This window comes from Motacilla alba, chromosome 1 (assembly GCF_015832195.1).
Source record: "Motacilla alba alba isolate MOTALB_02 chromosome 1, Motacilla_alba_V1.0_pri, whole genome shotgun sequence".
NCBI classification, from domain to species: domain Eukaryota; kingdom Metazoa; phylum Chordata; class Aves; order Passeriformes; family Motacillidae; genus Motacilla; species Motacilla alba.
Window position 1 is genome coordinate 12,127,456 of NC_052016.1, and position 19,311 is coordinate 12,146,766.

Sequence of the window (19,311 nt, forward strand, 5' to 3'; positions counted from 1 at the left end):
ATTTCAAATCCAATATTGGAATCCCCTCCAAAAGACTTCTATATTTTGCTGGGCATTATAAGGCAAACTGGTAGCTTGACCCAACTCAGGTAACTCTAGAGAATAAAACATAATTGTTTGGCTAACCCTGGAAATATAACAGGCAGTTCCCTAGCACAAAGCTGGTTCCTGAGGGTTGCCCACAGGCTGTTGGATTTCTCCCTGTATTTATTTCCCTCTTCTTCTTCACACTCTAATTTTGTCAGGATGAAGTGAAACAAGCTCAGTGCTTGGACTGTGCTGGGTTTGGACCCCTGAGATGAGGGTAAGACATCATGCCCTTTATTTTTCCAGCTGCTGTGTATCAGCAGCTGCCACAGTTTTACCTGACAAGCACATCTTCCTTCTCAAATCCACTTCTTTTGAGGATTTCTTTAAAGGGTGACATTTTGAACCTCGCTTCAGAACACCTGTGCTTGAAGATCCATCTCAGTTGCACTCTGAGCAGCAGGGGCACAGAAAACCTGTCCCCTGTAGTGACAAGCCAGCAGGTGTCAGAGAAAGCCAGGCTGATAGAGAGGATGCAGCCTTTTATGGAAGCACCCTGAATCCCACAGAAATCTCCCAATCTGATTAAAGATTCCCTTTCCATGACAGTCCTAGGACCTCTTGTGATAGATCCCTGAGGTCTCAGCACTACCACTGACAGCTCTGTTACTTTGGGATTTCTGACTCACTTCTAATCATCTTCCTTTGTGACAGTGGGCTGTGAAACAAAAGTTCTCTTCTCTTTTCTGTTTCCCCTCTCCACCTTTGTGTTTTTTGGACAAGTTATCATGGTAACACACTGCCTGAGGCCAGGCTGGATCATAGCCACTGATACTTTAGGAGAGCCATGACTCAGTTTATACTTAGACTGCCTGCCTGACCAAGTACCTTTTCAGCTACCACTTTCCAGAACAGCTCTGCTCATATGGCTCTAGATATTTTCAGTAAATTTGGGGGGGTTGGTATCAAATGAAAGATCTTACTGCAGTTATTTCCTAGTGCTATTGGGAATGCTTTCAGTCTTCAATTCCCACTTACCTTACAATACAGACCTTAAACTTCACCAGAATTGGGTGTGAGAGATGCCCACAGTGTGAATGCACAGAGGAACAACACACCTTGAGGTTCCTCCAGTGACTGATGGGTTGTATTCCCTCCACAATAAGCTCACCATGTTCTGGAGAGAGGCAGAGCATGGTGTGTTTCCTTCACCTTGTTGTTCAAATTGTCACTACCAGCACCTAGCAATTCTCTTCTGTCACCCTAATCCATCACAATATTTCAGTGGGATGGAGAATGGCAGGCAATAAAATGTCTCCTGGAATATAAATCAGCTCCTAATTTGTTTTTCTCTAAGCCATTATTTCTTGTGCGATGGTCTTCTCCCAGGTGTTTCAGGCCTGTCAATCAGTTGCTGCAGGCACTTGTTTTCCTTTCCCAGGTTGTGCTATCTCTGGACCTGGCAGTAACAGAGTGAAGCACCCAGCAGCTGTAATTCCATGTTAAACCCAAACAGAATTCAAAGCTTGTCACAAACAGAATCTGAAACACAAACTGCATTAGCAGAAGGGCAAAGTGTTCTGCACGAGGACCTAGTTCAGTTCCCTGGGTGTTGATGAAAGAGTGCTCTGAGCTTCCTGATCACTGGTGGAAAATTAGCTGCTGTGAGACGTTGACTGAGGGAATGGGAATGTCTGTGCTTTCCATGTCACAGCAGAGTATTTTGGGACAGTAACAAGAAATTCTGTGCTCCAGTGCTCTCGGTATCTGTGTTACAGATATTTGCCTCATAGATGTGCTTTCTGTGCTACTTCTGCTGGAAGTTACATTTAGCCTTTGCTCATATCCTGAAGGCCAACAGAACAAGCTGCCTGACTGATTGATTTCCAGGTAATCAGCTTGTCCAATAGGGATTGATTAGTTCTTCTTCATTTGTGAGCAGGTCTCAGAAGATCCTTTCTTAACAACACAGAGCACTCAAAGAGTCACCAATGCTCCTGCACTGACTTCAGTCAGAGGGAATTCTGTGATACCATGGGCTAACTAATTATCAAATTGAGATGGACAGTACTGGACTGTAGTGCTTAAAAATATCAGTTATAACCCCCCAAAATCTGCTAGGTTTTGTAATAAAAATAAAATTAAAATTAAAATATTGGCATACAGTGAAGAAAATAAAATCCAGCTGCTTGCCAATTTAATATAGTAAATTTCAGCTGGCTGTTTTCTTAGCAGTGTTATTAGCAGGCCAGTTAATATTCTGTGCAATGCTTACATGAAGTGTCTGGGTCACTGTCTGTACTTACAACACTGAATGATTTCTCTTTCTACTGTTTTCACTGCCCTTTGGTACAAGACTCCATCAGCTGCACCCTCCTTCCTGACCATGAATTCCTAAGCCACAGGATGCACCTTTTCATAAATTAACAGTCATTTACTAGATAAGTGAAAACAATTTCTAGTCAATGTTAGCAGGTTTCAAACTAGTGGCAAAATTAAGGGCTAGGGTTTCCTAAGGATTAAGGTCAATATTTTATTATATATTTATTATTGTTTACAGTTGTCATTTGATATATAGTGCATCACCATCTGAAAGGACCTCCTCTTCAATTCGACAGCTGGGCATTTTAATGTGCATGTAAGTGTTCCTATAAATTGTCTCATACAAAGGAATTGCTGGCAGTTGCCAAGTGTTTTTCTCCAGTTAGAAGTACTAACAGATTCTATTTCTTTCTATTCTGTGTAAAGCCTACAGTCAGTAAAACTCTGCATTTTTCCTGTAACACCTTTTTGCTTTTGAAGCCCAAGAGAAACGGCCAGACATTTGTTCAGGTCAGTTCTATTTCTGTGTGCTTTGCTTGAACTTAATATGGCAGAGAAGTAGACAAGAAAAGTAACTCCATGTCCCTTGAACTATTTTAGTGCACTGAGATGAGTGAAAGTAAGACAGAAGCCATGGCACATTGCATCTGATGAAATAATGTTCCATTTATTACAGCATTTTAAATCCTGGCTGCTGCACTATCAGCATTGGCTCTGAGGGTACCCTTGCCAGCTTTGCCCTGCCACTAGGGATGCCATCATATTCTAGAAACATCAATCTCATCCTATGTTTCTGGTCAGTGCATACCAGGCTTGCCCAGTAGAATGGCAGTCTGGCGCTTCAGCTGAAATCCCTCCCTTCAGCTTGATATTATAAAATAAAGGAGATATTGCATAAAATATAATACTTAATAAAACAAAACCCAGCGCTAACTTATAAAAAATGAGTCCAAATAACAGTTAGGAAGCAACAGCCCACTGCTGTGAAACTGATCATTAGCTCTCCATCATTGCTTTAAATATGTGGGCATCATATTTTTTATTTAAACAATGTGCCAGCAGCAGGCTGTGCTAAAATGCATAACCATCAGCTGCAACAGCTCGTCTGGCTGGTTATGCATAAATTAATTCCAGCTGCTTTCTTACTCAGCTGTGTATCAAACACCTCACCTTTGCTTCTGTATGTTTTAGAGAAAAGATGAGCAACAGATGATAGATACTGTTAGTAGTCATTGAGATTTTTTTGTAGGCAAACAGACATCCCTGCTTTGGGGATTGTCTTGGGGATTTTAGAGTCTTACCTTATCTGTGTGCAGATTAACACAAAAAAGTATCTCTTCATCTTTTTTACAGTTTCAGGCTGTTTTTAGAAGTCTAGGCAAACTTGCATATGTAGACTCGAAGAGCCATAAAGGGATTACTGCTGTTTGTGATGTGAAGAGGGCTCCTTCTTTTTATCTGTTTTTGAAAAGTCAACTTACTTCTTTAATTCTAGTGCTTTGTTACTATGGCTATGAGAGGGGATTATCCAGGATGATTCCTCCTATTTGCCACATTGTACTGAACACCACTCTTCATCTTCATGACCCACATCAAAGTGAGAGCTTAGGAATTCAGATGAGCTCGCTTCCATCTTGCTGGAGGTGAGTTGTCCCTGCTGCTCATGAGGACTCAGGGACAATCTATGTCTTTCCCTAGTGTCCTGAGTGTTGATGCACCTGATGAGCATTAGCATCAAGGAGAGGAGGGTTGTTGCGACTGTAATGCAGTATCAGCACAGCCCTAAACTCCAGTTCGTCACAACCACCACAGGAGTTCTTTCCTCTTCCTTCTATCAGAGAATATCTTCTAAAAACTCTTGCAGAAATATTTTCATTCTGAATTAAGAATGGAATTTGAAGTTCCTCCTGGCTTTGACTAGATGAGCTTGTAGTGGTTCTGATTTCTGAGTTCTTGTGAGTTTCCCATGAAAACATTTCTGTTTTCAATTCAACCCTCGGGAGAATACAGCTCCTGCTTCAGCCTGCTGGGGTGGGATGCTGAAAGCAGTACCAGAAACACAAGTGAGGGAGTACAAGAGAAAGCACAAATGTTGCTGAGGTGGCTTACTTACCGTGACCAGTATGAACTTTTGGTATTTACATTAATGTTTACAATTAATTTTTTCGTAACCTTCTGCTCAGCCCCTCAGGGGAAAGGCTGACGTTGCACTCTGGAAGCTGATACTGCTGAGTTTGATTAGATTATAGGAAAAAAAGATTTTCCATCTTCCCACACCTCTTGCCAATTAAGATTAGGAGTCTCATAGTTGATTCAAATCTCATTATTCCACAAACACTGTTAAGATGCATGTACTTACGGTTTTGCAGTAGAAAGCAGTCTATAAACAAGCAGTTGTAATTTTAGGGATGAAATTTTAAAGTCTTAATTGGGATAATGAAGGAGATACTAGAAGCACTATGAAGGCTAACACTTAATGTACCTCTGAACAGAGGTTGCTTCCAATTTTGTATTTCAGCAATATTATACCATAGTAACTCATGGATATCCTCTTTGTATTGACTTCTTATTGTTCTTATAGCTTTTGATTGCTGTCTTAAGTCCTTCTGTAAAAAAAAAAAAGTATCTGAGGTCACTGATTTCTTCCAAATATCAAAAGTGGCAGCGAGTATCCCTGACAGGCCTCTTTGTGGGTTGTTTGTATGCCTTGACTGCATAGCCACTCTGTGTGAACATAAAGAGACTGATTAGGATCCATTCTGCAAGTATAGAATTTATAATATATGATGGAGGAAAGGAAGATGAGGATGGAGAGAAGGTGTAATTAATTCCTAATTATTTGAAATATTGTAGGTGTATAGCCTGAGCTGATATCAAGAATAATACCCAAGATGATGTAAATGTTTTCCCAGACCAATGATATCTGTAAATGAAATTACCTGTAGCTCCAGTCCTGTGCCTTTCTTAATTGGACTGCTAGTAAGGCCTTTCTTTATCAGCTGTGATAGGTTTGAAATGTATAGATGCAAATTAATAACTGAGATAAGATGTATAAATTTAATATTGATTTCCATTTTCGACCTAAGCTTCTGCTTCCATTGAACCCTAAAACATTTATCATTGTAATAATTACAAATCAAAAAGATTGTTGTTTACTATTCTGAAGTAATATAAGATAATCTTTCTGTTTTAATCAATGTTACATTTCATAACAAAAGTTCTTGCACCACATAAATGGCATTTAAGCATCATCTAATGGAAAGGTCTTAATTTCAGTTTTTTTGATGTCTCTGAGTTTTCAAATTCATCTTCCTGTCACATTTACCTGGGAGACTGATCCCATCTTGCTACAACCTCCCCTGAGCCTCCTTTTCTCCAGGCTGAACACCCCCAGTTCCCTCAGCCACTTCTCATGTGGCTGAGTCTCTAGAAATATATTTATTCCCAAATAAAATTAATGTAGTTTCGTGTATATATTTCTATATTATGTATCTACTTTTCTAAAACTAAACATCTGTGGCTATGTTACTTTTTATTGTGTTTGAAAATGTTCATGTCAAGTGTAGTTACATTATTGTAGCTGAGTTTAACAGTGGCTGTTTGTCTCGCTTGAGTTTTCTATTAAAAAATTAGCCCATAAAATAAAAAAGATGCCAAATGGTACAGCCCATCGTTACTCTTTAGATGAACACAGATTCCTAATTTTACAGTTCCAAATACTGAATGAAGGCACCAGTGTCTCATTTACTGTCAGAATTGTAGCTCCTGACCTTTGTCTTGCAGTCATTTTGCTCACAGTATGAGAAACGTGAATGTAAGTGAAGGAAAAAGGTGAAAATTGACCACATACAAGCAATGGGCCACCCCCAGGTGTGAAATAAATGTAATGTTACCTGCTGGAGGACTCAGACACAACCAGAGCCCCTGGATCAGTTAGTGAGCTGTAGCTCTCTTTATTCCTGTCATGTGTCCACACCTCAGTTAGAACAGAGATGTTTATCAACTCAAAAGCTCTCTGTCCTGCACACTTCTTAACAAGTATTTAAAAGCTGAAATGAAGTTAAACTTTACCAGAGTTAAATTCACAATCTGATGAGGAATGGCAATGCAGCATCAGTAGTTGTCATTTCTGTGGACTGTGTAACACTAATTCTGAATTTTATTTTTCTTTTGATTGAGGAATTATTCCAGACATGTCTAATCATCAGTCAAATATCGAAAATGATATAAAAAATTTGTTGCCAGGTTTTTTTTAGTCATTTGATTGCCCTGAAATGTTACCAAAAACCACATATGCCTATTTAAAACTTCAAACATTTTTCTTTCAGAATGTCATGTGAATTTACATATTTAAAAATAGCAGGATATTCACACAGTCTGACTAAGGTGATGCTAATAACTTCTAAAAAAAATATTTTTTGAGCTAAACAGTCTGTAGTTAAGAGATCAGTTTCATGCCAAATCTCTGATTGTATGTTTGCAACTGTGAAGAAAAGGGGGGAAAAAGAATAAAGTAAATTCAGTTGTAAGATGACCTTATGATGCTTTTTTGGGGTGTTTGGCTCCTCATTTAAAGAGCTACAGCCCCACCTGACCTGTGGCATGTGAGGGCCTGGCACCTGTAGTCAGGATAGTGAACTGCTAGAAAATCTTGAATTCAAGTCTCACTGACCTCTCTAAGCTTAAGGCTTTGGTTGAGATTTTCAGGATGGGGATAATGTTATTTTTTTTTTGTTTGGAAAAAAATACTTGACACTGCAATGTGCATCCAGTAGAGTTGAAAACTAGAAATAAGCCTCTCTGTACTTCTTTTAGGAAAGATTCAGCTTTTATGCAGATTTAATATGTTTTATGGTAATACTTACCTGTGTTCTTAAGCTCAAATTTCTCTATCAATACTAGAAGTCTTATTGGAGGGAACATTTTTCATACCAACTTGATTATTTGAGAATTCATATTAAATTCATGGTTCATCTCTGGGAGATTCAGTGAAATATCAGTGAAATATCAGTGTGAAATATCAGTGTGTTCAGTAGCAATATTTAACTCTGATTCTTGTCATCAATCATGTGAAATATTCTAGGCACAAGGATTGAAGATTTATCCCACATAATTACTTCAGTGAAATACAAATTAGAAGCCTGTTCAGATAAAGGGCACCTTCCTGATTTTTGCTTTATTTATATGGGGTTGGATTTGCATCATCAAAGGATTTATTCCTGTCCTAGAAGGCCAGTAGATGAATATTTGAGACAGTAGTCAGAGCTTTCCCTTGGGTTACCAAGGTATTGCCTATACATTGAAACTCACATTAATCAGACTGTGATGATGGATTGGGAGAAGTTTGCAATGTTTGCTTATGGAAAAAATAAACAAAACCCCCCCAAAAAAACCCACAAAAAGCCCCAGGAATGTTGGTGTCATCTGTACCTGTGTAAATACAATTAAATAGTTGCTGTAATTTGGGCTAAGTACTGCAAGTGATTCTACGTGGATGTGAGGAAAAGGAAAACTTGAATGAACTAATTACAGAATTTTATGTGTTGGTTCCATGGCAAAATAGGTATTTAAATACTGTGTTAGTTGCTGACATAAATCATAGAATTTTTATTCACAAGTACCACATTGTGTTACTCTTACATCTTAAAACAATGATAGAATAGAATAAGATTACATAAAATTAAGTATAGTAATGTAGAAGGCAAAAAGATGGGTTGAAAATAATTTTTAATAATCAAGATTATTTGCCTGTGATCTTGTGGGTATTCAGAGATAATGCAAAAGAAAATTGTATTTATGTCTCACAGCACATGAGTACTTTATTTTCAATGGTAAGTCAGAACTGAAATAGTCTGGGAGTCACTAATCATGTTTGGTGTCTTTAAAAATCAAGCTTGTGAGCTTTTCTGCAAACACATCCAAAAGGACTCTATTTTTCAAAGGCCAAATGCCTGATTTTATAAGGACATTTCAGCATTTTTTGCATATGAATTACCCGACTTTACAATTACATGTCTGGATTGGGGCATTTAAATATTCCCCATGATTACAGTAATTTTGTCTGTGTGCCCAAACTCCTGACTTGTAATGCAAATAAAGCAGGGCCTTAAATAAATCACACATTCAAAATCTGTACGTGAATGTGCAATCTTGGTAACCATAATAAAAAATTCAAGCATGATTTTAAGCCTCTCCTTATAAAAATTGGATTATTTAAAGTATTTTTAAAGTGGGTTAGATTGTTTTCGCATTGCTATTGCATCTTACTAATTACATTAATAATTGCACAGAGAAGAAAAAAATTGCTTTAGCTGATCATTTTAGCTGATCTGTTATCAAAATAATTGCTGTAGTGAAAGCAGTGAACCCAAAAAAATTTAGGTTTGGATCTTAAGCCATTAAAAACTGCAGTGTTATAATAAGGCCATAACAAGAAACTATAACCTTGTAAATGGAGACTGCACTGGTGTTCAGATTTTTATTGTTAATAACTGCCTGTAAGGATATTCCATTCCTTCAAGGTCTGCCTTTTCTAGAAAGCTTATCCAGTAGTAATTCATGACAGGGGGAGCTTTTGTAGGATTTCAGTGCACACCTTGGGTGTTTTTGGAGGCATGAAGCCAAGGGACATTAATTATTTGAGAACAGCTCTGGCAAATTACTATTTTCACACAGAAAATCTGACATAAAGCCAGCCAACAAAACATCATTGCAACAACACTCTGGCTGGAAGTTTTGGTCTTTGTGCAAAAGTGGAAACAACCTCAGAAAAAAAAATTAGTTACCAAAAATTCCCACGTGCAAAGGAAATTGAGTAATGGTTATCATAGGAATTAATTAACCCAGGCTAGCAGAATAATTTGTTATGGATAGAGAAAAGTGCATCTGCAGATTCCAAGGGGCTGTTACTGCACAGAGAAAAAGAGAAATCCATAACTACTTATCATATGTTCAGAGCTGAAAACAGAAAGGTTTCACATAGTAGGGGGAAGAAGGAGGAAAAATGTGGAGAGGGACGACAGAAACTACAGTTTATGATCCCAATAGAAGGACCAGAGAGGGAGAATAACACATATATGATAGATATATGACAGCATTTGATATAAAATATAATTAGGATATAATATGATTGACACACTGCTCTCCATAGATGAGCAGTTTTTGTACATTTATCTGGTACGAAAGCACTTTAAAGCTTTTTAATAGTGGGAGGGATTTTTCTAGCATTTGGTTATTATGTTCAGGCCAGGAGATGATGATTCTGTAACTGTTCTCACCAACAGATGCAAGAGATTCATAATTTGCAAAGGAATTGGCCACAAAATGCATCTGATCTATTCAGACCATTTTTTTCTTCTTGCAGAAAGTATTTGGTATGGTCTATTGCCTGTTTTCAGTGTCTTCTGGTAAGTCAGTCCTCAGCTGTACACAGGAGCATGAAAGGTTCTATGAAAAGAGAAGTTGGACACTAATTCCTCTTGAAATAATACAGAGAAATTCCACCAAACGCAGGTTCCTTCTGTAGTTACAATAAATTATATTTCTTGTTGCTGCATTCACTGCAGTGTTGAGAAACTTACCACACTCCTGCCTTATCACTTTCCCCCAAAAGTCCTTCCAGCTAATCTCAACAATGGAACAATGATTAAAAAGTAAAAAATAACAATGAAATAAAGCATTACTGATATTATACTTTAAAATAGAGAGTTTTCTCAGCTACTGTGGACAGATTTGAGGACTCAATGAATAAGTTCTGCATTGCCCTGAAGTGTTCTCAGGGTTACATTTCTCCTTTTCTGTTTAAAGGTGATTACTGGAGATGCTGGAGATGGCTGCTTGGAGCTGTAATGATCTTTTCCTTCCATTCTTTTCCTGCAGACCTTCCTGATCCCAGGAGTATACACTGATATATTGCAGGAAATTACTTCCCCTTCTTTTTCTCTGCTGTCACGTTCCTTGATTACCATTTTTATTGTGTGCCCTAATTAGCCTGACTGATTCCTTTCATTCACTATCTTCCTAAAACACAGTGATACTCCTTTAAAATTATGCAGTGTAGAAAACAGTATTTTTACTGTCTCCTTTATTAAATCTTTTTAATTGTGAAATTGGTTTTTCTATGAGGTCTATCCATAAAATATCTACAGAAATAAAGACTAATTTGGGTGTGGAACAGTGCATTTGAGTATTTGTAGTTCTCACCTCAACAAATTTATTGGACTTCAGGGATCCCCACCACAGAGTCAGCAGCACAAATCAGTGAAGGTGCATCCTGGTGGTTTTCTCTCTCTTTCCATCACTGATAAAGCACCTCAGTCTTGCAGCCGTTTTTGTCACTTGGCACTGCTGTGAGACTTTAGGAAAGAGTATCTGAACTAAAACCACACAAGATTGCTGTAAGTTGCAATATAGCAACTTTTCTTAAAATAAATCTCTTTTGACTCATGAGTACAGTTTATAAAACATTTTTAAGGGGTAATTTGAAAAGCATGCAGCCCCTCTTTGCAGCTGCGTAGCCTTTTTTATGAACAGGGTGTTTTTATGGATATTGTCTTTATCTGGATTTCAGTGCTTGATATTTCAATGAAATGAACCTCGTTTTGTAATTTTCTATTGATTTATTGTATTCATTGGAACACTTATTTTCTAATTCTGTATTCAGTGGAACATCCCTACATGCCATCGATCTGTTGTAATAGTAAATTTTATTTACTAAATTAGTCTGGAAAAAATATTTCACCTAGTTCTAAGAATTAAGTGAAAAAGAGTTTTATCAAGATTGAAAATATTTGCCATCTCTTTCTTTGAGCAGTAGTTATGCATTTAGAATCATATTCTTAAATTCTAGTTTAGCATTTAGGATCCTTGTTTCTGTTTTGTTTAGGGGTTTTGTTTGTTTGTTTTTTTTGTAGTACAGAAATGAGTCTGTGCAGAAGAGGATTCACCTGGGTTGTGTAGCACAGCCCAGCTCTTTGATGAGCTGTTGGATTGTACCCAGTATGACAGGCAGTGATAAAATTAATATAATTAATATCTTGTCTGTATGTATTTTTTTGGATAAACCTCAGATTCTTTTAAATCATGCTATGTGACCTGAATAATTGTTCAAGTTATTGTATTGAAACTAGTGATTTATACAAGGAAAAACAGCACTGCTGTGAACTGAAAATACTGTTTGATAGATGGCAATTATCTCTTTTGTCATTTCTTCTAATAATTTTCATTAAAAAAACTCCACAGAATATTGAAATATGGGAATGACAGAAGAGTCACTGGGGGAAAAAAGAGCACAAAGAGGAAGAACATTTAATTTCATTTACCTATTGTCATCATGTAGTCATATTTGAAGAAGCAGCCTTATACCTGCCTCTTTTTGTCTCCTCTGCCTTGCTTCTCTCTTAAGTCAAGGGCTGCAGTAATACTCCTATCAGTTCTCCAAATCTAAGAATAGAAATATTAGAGATATTGGCAAGAGAAGAGATTGACTGCAGCATATGAACACACATGCATTTAAGTGCAGACCATAGCACCCAGAAATACTAATTATCAAATTTATTGCAAACAAAAAAGGGAAATCAGTCTATTGTACCCCAAAGTTGAGTCATTCTGTCATTAGGTTTTCTAGGGGGGTCACCTGTCCCTGTGTAGGAACTAAATCAAACTAGAGCTTTGCTTTCTGGATACTATGATGTCTTTTATTTTTGTATTTTGAACTAACCAGCATGTTTGATAATTTATAATCTCTGATAGCTGGCCTTCCTCCACTGGATTCTTCCTCAGGTTTCTAGCAACTCATGCTGCACAGTCTCACTATCAGTTTGAACATGACCCAAAGTGAATCCTCCTCACAGTCCATTCATTAGCTGAATAAAACAAGAATGATGTGAGAAAGATGAGATTATTTAACCAGATAGTGCTCACAATCAAAGGTTGTCCTCATAGCTTTATTGTCCTAATTCTGTAATATCCTAGCCTTGATTTTGTGATTGTATTCTGCCTTTTTAATATAAAGCATCCAACTTTCATTTCATTCTTTTCTTCATGTTCTTTTCTATCTTTTCTAGACACTTCTACTAAAATATAAATTGGTTGAAGTATTGTCATAGTTCTTTCTGCACAGTGGTAGAACAGACCAGGCCTTATTGGATTGCCCTTTTTATAAAGTGAGCGAATAGAAGAGGGGTAAGAGTACTTTACAATTGAGATAATTCAGAATATAACAAATATGAAAGATGCCAGTCTCACAGGGATTTAGTGGGATCCAGTAAAGCAAGGTTAAAAAAAAATATATGAGGTGGAAATGCATAACAAAGTGTGTGATTCAGAAAGATTAAAACACCTCTTCCACAGCTACTGATGGTTGCCATTCATTGTAAATGACAACAGAGTCTTCTTTGATTTAATTTGATTGATGAGTTCTCACAAGCTATAAAAAAATCCGTTTTCATGACAAATGCCTTCCCACCCACCAACCAACAGTGTCAGACATGCCTAAAAGTTGTTCCTAAGTTTCCTTTGGACTCATCTTCAGCTAATACTGTAGTGGTCAATTCAAATGTTATGAAACTGAAACAACTGAAAACTGGAATCTTGGACAATGATGTGCTCCCAAAGAGCAGTGAAAATGCTGCTTTTGGTTTTTTTAAGGAGCAAGGTGTTATGACCAGGTGACTGCTGCATTTTTATTTCTGGGTTTTGTGTCTGTATATTATACACACCTGAGGCTGGGGAAGAACTTAATGACTGTAAGAGCCTCGAGCAATAAAGACTCTTGCACAAGAGAGCCCATGGCTGTGTTGTGGAGTGATGGAGCCATGCCTCATTTACTGGACTGGGCAATTCAAAAGACCCTCAGGTGGCCATGCAGTAAACAAACAAAACTAAATCCCATCTATTCAACATTAAATAAGGAAAATTATATTAGTTAGAAAACCTCCAAAACTCACAGTCAAATTCTGGTGAAGCTGCAGCAAAGCACATTTATAGATGTGTTATCTTTTATTAAGCCAATTGAATTATCAGTGTTTCTCTGCCTAGTTGCTCATATTTCATTGGAGAAACCTGTAGTGTTTTTGAATTGTTCATTCAGATACCCTGCTAATTACTGAACCTTTAAGACAATGTACAGTCTTTCCCCAGGCTTTACAAAAGTCGAATTTCATACACTTCCTATAATCAGTAACTCACAAAGTCACCTCTGCTAAAAAACATAAGGGGTAACAAGATGTCACCCAGTGATTTGGAAGGTAGAAAAAATACTCTGTGGTAACATAGATAAAAACAAACCTTGTTTTGTTGGTTTTGGGTTTTTGGTTTGTTTTTGTTTTTTTTTTTTTTTTTTTTTTTGAGTAATCATCAGAAATAATTTGCAGATTTTCTGTGGAAAATAGTAGATTTAGTAATTATTTTGGTTAATCTGCCACTTTGTTAATTTGTTAATTATTGAAACACAATAATTATTATCAGAGTCTAAGCTTAGATTTGTACAGTAGCTGAAGTGCTGTATTTCAGACTGAGGCTGCATATTCCTTGACTTTGACACAGCAACAGTTTATTTTCTTCCACCATGAATGGTGGCAGTCAACTCTGAGTTATCCAGAGGGATGAGTTTCCCAAGCTTGTGATAATTTTGGGGCTTTCAGCTTGTGTTCTTTTGAACGCAAGGACTGTTTTTTATTTGGAAGTATCAATAATCATTGTGAGATTCTGCATTTGAGTGAGGAGTGGGTTGTTAATATCTTTGTAAACCTCTCAGTTGAAATCTTTCCTGGTATCCCTGTAGCTTCTCTGCCACAGAATTTGATACATACTTGACTTAAGGGATAGATGTACTTGAGTTGACTTCAGAAGAAATAAAATTATTTACCTTAATCCATTTATTTTTTCCCTCCACCTTTTCCATGAGTATGCATGTGCTTTCTTTTAAAATACTTACCATGTCAAAAATATAATTGCTTTAAATACAACAGAGACTACCATTTCAGAATAAAACATATGCTTTTTGTTTTAATCAGAAATAAATCTTCTCATTGAGTTTTATTTTGTAATAGTGAATTTGTTGAATTTTATACAAAATATTGATCTTGAAAGGGAAATTTGTGTTTCTTTTGATCCAAAGTAATTTGTTGTTTGGGAGACAGAAGGGAAGAAGGAATGATTTCGGGACTGACAGACATGAATTTCAGAAGTAATAAGAATTTTAAAGAGCACTCATTTTGCTTTGAATGAAACTGTAATCTTGAATTGTCAGCTCTTGACTCACAAACGTAGCATATGAAATAAAGCAAGAATTTAATATGTATCAGGGCAGGATTTGGGCATGAGAAGATGAGGAGGGAGCAGGGAAGCCCAGCATCCTTCCCCTAATTTTGCCTTACCTCCTCTCTTCCTTCCAGCACATCTGAGAGGAGTAAGTGCCTACACTGCTGCCTTCTTCCCTGCACCAAACCTGCTGCCTTTCTAATCAGTGGAAAATTGCTACTCACTATAGTCACAATTGCATCAGACCAGTAGCCTACTTCCAAGGGGAAAATCCCTGCTGTTCCCACCCCTTTTATCTCTAACACCAGAAATCTTTTTTTTTTTTTTTTTCAGTCAGTGACAGCAAGGCAGGATGCCTCCTTAATGTCTATTCAGCAAAGTCAGAACAGCACACTGGGAGGAGAACTGCTGAAATTGCTGGGTCAAAATTAAGCTCTTGAAATTGCATTTGAAAAATTGGCTCTTGGGTTCTGAGAGGCAATCAAGGGTTATCTTTTTCAGTGTCATCTTACTCCTTTTCATTCAACTACTACTGAAACTGCTTTTCTATCAAGAAAGGCCTTCAGAATCAGAAGAAAAACTGATCCTGTATATGTTATCTATGAGTTGATACTTTTTAATAACTCAATTAACATGAACTGATATTGAATCCATTAAATGCATACTTTGAGGTACTTTTTAAAACCACCTAATTTTAAATCGTTTTGTATCTTATTACAAGAAAAGGAAGTACTGCCTATTTCCTCTAGCAGTGTAAAGAAAATAGTCTTGAATGTGTCAAAGTGAGAAAAAGCCACACGGAACCTCAAGATTATATTTATAGTGCTGGTTTCCATTGTACTACTGGAGGCGTTAAGAGGAAAAGGAGCCTGTAAAATCTGCACATGTCTGAGTTGCTCTTTAATTTTTAATGTTTTTATATGGGAAAGCCAGAAGATAGAAACTGCAGTACATGCTTGGCATGTGCAAACGTGGTAGCTGGCAGAAAAAGAAAGAAATCTCTGTTTAAATGTGTGTGATGAAGTCTGAGGATGATTTTAAAATAGTATCTCAGTATGCCCACCCGAGAGATCTGGGATAAGATTTATTTTATTGAATGTTGTTTCTGCTTGTTTCTGCTTTAAAGGCCAGCAAAAAAAGGCTTGTGAGCTTGTGCTGTGGTTAAGAACAGCAGGGACTCCAGCTCCCAGTAACTGGGGAAGTGATGAGCTCTGAGCATCCCAACATTCCCTGTTCCAAGGCTGGCTACTCTCCAGGTTGTTTCCTAGCCCAGTCAGGAGGGTTGTGCATGTTTGTGCTGGATGGTGTCAGCATCTCCTTCCTTCATCTCTTCCTTCATCCCTTCCTCATCCTCCAGCCTCTCCTGCCAACAGGGACCAGCTGATGTGGCCCTGCTCTCAGAGGTTTTATGAGGTGCTGGACGCAAGTCAGACCAGCCATAAATATTTGGGGATGTCATCCCTGTCTCATCAAGGAGTTGTGGGGGTAAATATTTTAGGTGTTGCAAGTTGTCCATTACTTCAGTAAGGAAGCCATATTAACAGCTCTGGCAGATATAGAAGTTATCTCACTCTGTTTGGTTAATACAGGTAGATAAAACATAAATAATGTTTAGTGATAGTAGTGAAGTCATTTAGAGACAATTTCAAGCAGCACTGAGGACTGACTAAAAATTGGGAAGTTATCTTTCTTCAAAATTCCCTATTATATACCAAGAACAGATTCTTTTTATTCTTTTAAGTCCATATACCAAAATAAAAAAAAAATGTCAAGAATTGTATCACCAAAGCATCTATATCTAGATTGGAAAGGAAAGAAGCAGCATTATTACTGCTTGGAACAGATTTTATTTATGATCAAAATGTTCTTCTGTTAATGAAACTTATCTTTTTACTTTGCAGCTTGCAGGCCTGGATTCTATAAAGCTTTTGCTGGAAATGTGAAGTGCTCCAAGTGCCCTCCACACAGTTTGACTCACATAGAAGCAACTTCTGTCTGTCAGTGTGAGAAAGGTTATTTCAGAGCTGAGAAGGACCCACCAACTATGGCATGTACCCGTAAGTCTGATCATTACCAGTGTTGGCAGCTCTGTTGCCTGCTTTATTTGGTTTTGTATTTAAAAAAAAAAAAAAAACAAAAAACAAAACCCAAACCTATGAGTTTGTGAAGAATTCCATTCCTGTTAATCAAAGGAGACTTTTAAAATCAAAATTCAAATGGCATATTTCTGCTTAGTGTCTAGATAACTGTAAACATACCCAGGTTTCTTAGTTTGGTGACTTCTGAACTTGTAATTCTGAGATAATAGGAGGAAGTGTAGTTGTTGTAATATAGATAACAATATGGTGTTTTCACTACCAGTAATGTGCATTTTATATACTTCAAAATTTGCTGGTGCAAAAAGTTTAAAAAAGCTTGAGTCATGTAAAGAAAAAAACTGATATAACATGCTCTGCTGTCTCCTCAGATTTAAATGAAAAGTATAAGATAATATCCCCACACAATCAAATAAAAACTAAATGCTCTAAAAAGACAAGAAAATAATTTTTAGAAAGGAAAAAAAAATTAAATCAGGATGAGGTATAACTTAAACCTCTTGCGCCATCAGCTTCTTTTAACAGAGAGTTATTCCCTCTTGTGCAACTGTGATAATGAAAATACATTAGGGGTTTTTTGACCAATTTTAGAATACATAATTTTTTGATTTTTGACTAACTTATATTTGTCCCTAAGACAAGCCTGATGTCCACCATGCTGGGGGCAGAAATTCTGAGAAAATATTTGTATTACTATGATCAATGGGTTTATGTCTAGAAATACATAGCATAAGTTTTCTTACCACTTAATAAAATATTTCTTAAAGATTTCTATTCATGGTTCATTACTCACTGGGATTAATTTATTGATTGTAAGGCAACTATAGCTGTTTAATTTAAAAACTGGAACAAACAGCAGTATTTGAAAATCTGTGTGTAAAATACTATATTTTAATAGGCTATTAAAATAACTTATTTAATAAAGGTGATTAAAGACTTTGCAGAATCCTCTAAGACACTCAGTTTTTGGTATAACACTTCATTAATTCTTTTGGTGGAGGATTTGATCTTGGTACTTTTTGTGCCACAATTAAGAGAATTCTAAAAAAATAACATGTTAAATTAATGAAGTATTTTGACAGATTAAGTATACAAAATTTTTATGAGATAAAGCCCTAAAGACAAAGGGCTATTGCAGTAACCATCAGTGCATAGCTGTGTTTTGGGATGTTTTCTGCAGCATCACGAAAAAATAACTGAGCTGACTGAATTGAGCTACTTCCTCTGCTCATTCTGCTTTTTCCAATGACACTGGACTGGGCAAATTTAGAAAAGACCTGATAATTTAAAGCTGATATACAAATACATAGATACTGAGGTCATTATCAAAACCAAGACATTGTCCATCCATTTCATGAGGGTGATGGTCACTAAAAATGGCCCTCCTCAGACCCAAGGCAGAAAACTGTTTAATCTAACCAGAGGGTTTTCAGGGGGAAGGGAAGTCTGAGCCTCTGGATACTTCAGGGGCTCAGGGTTCAGAGAGTGTCCCCCAGTCCCAGCTCACTGTGAAGCAGAGCACATAGGCCTGGCATTTTGCATGAAGTGTGTGAGGGAGTAAACAGCATCCTTTTAGGCTTCCCATAGGAAAATGGTGATTACAAATCCACTCAAATCCATGCCACAAGCACAGGCCATTAAAAACTTACTCCCAGAGCCAAAACATCCCAGGTGTTCTTGACACTTCCATGCGTGGGAAGAGGGTTTCACTCATACATTATGGAGATGTGGCTCCATATTATTTATAAGTCATTGATTTTTCATTGCCAAAAGAGAGTTCTTTGAAAAAATTACTCAAATGTGGCATTATGATTGCATAATTATCTTTCAGGGCACAGTTATAAGCCCTGATACCCTGGTATGTTGATAAGGTAGGGCGGAGCATGAGAGCCCTGTGGCATCAGAGTGCAGTTACTTCAACACCCTGCTGATTTCTTAACAAATGTGAGTGCAGAGAGCTGCTTTGGGTGAAAATTGTCAGGAAAAACTTGGTGCTAGACCTCCACATTCCTGCTGAGAATGTCAGCCAAAGTAACTGAGTTCAGGCAGGGCAAAAATCAATATCTCACCTCAACTTGGGAGAAAGAAGAACTAAAGGAGACAGTGAAGCACATTCTGATTTCTTGGTTCAGTGCCACCAGGTACTACTGTCTCCTATTCAGCCTAGGCTGTAGGGTATTGGTACTTTATTGATTGGCACAGCAGATGTATTCATCTTGCACCTACAGTGATGATTATTTCACTAATTGTCAGCTCTGCTAATGACAGTGAAGCTCTTGACAGGCAGACTGTGTTTTTACCTTGCACATTAGCAGTCTTGATGGAGAGTCTTCAGGCCAAATTATTCCCTAAGTGATATATTTAGCCCCACTGCTTTCAAATTAGTCTCTCAGTTATTAAAATTATGTTTCTGTCATAAATACAACCTCACTGCTTTTGGTGGATCTGTGCAGATGTGGTTAATTTAAATTTAATAAACAATGATACAGATATGAGTGGAATTTAGATTAGTCCTTCCAAACTGTTATGTTTTTACTATTAAAAAAAAAGGTGTTGAAAAGTTTTAAGAAAATTAGGAACTTTGACTAAATAGAAAATGCTGTGC

General features: G+C 37.1%; 1 protein-coding gene across 9 annotated transcripts in view; it reads left to right on the plus strand.

The window, feature by feature from the left end:
* Positions 1-19,311, plus strand: part of EPHA6 (EPH receptor A6) — a 381,012-nt gene that overhangs the window by 163,891 nt on the left and 197,810 nt on the right. For all 9 annotated transcript variants that reach the window (XR_005258586.1, XM_038150645.1, XM_038150636.1 and 6 more), the window contains one exon: positions 16,512-16,667. Coding sequence is in view for 8 of the 9 variants with exons in the window: in XM_038150645.1 (XP_038006573.1) it covers positions 16,512-16,667 (156 nt within the window). In the remaining variant the exon portion in view is untranslated. The remainder of the gene's footprint in view (positions 1-16,511; positions 16,668-19,311) is intronic.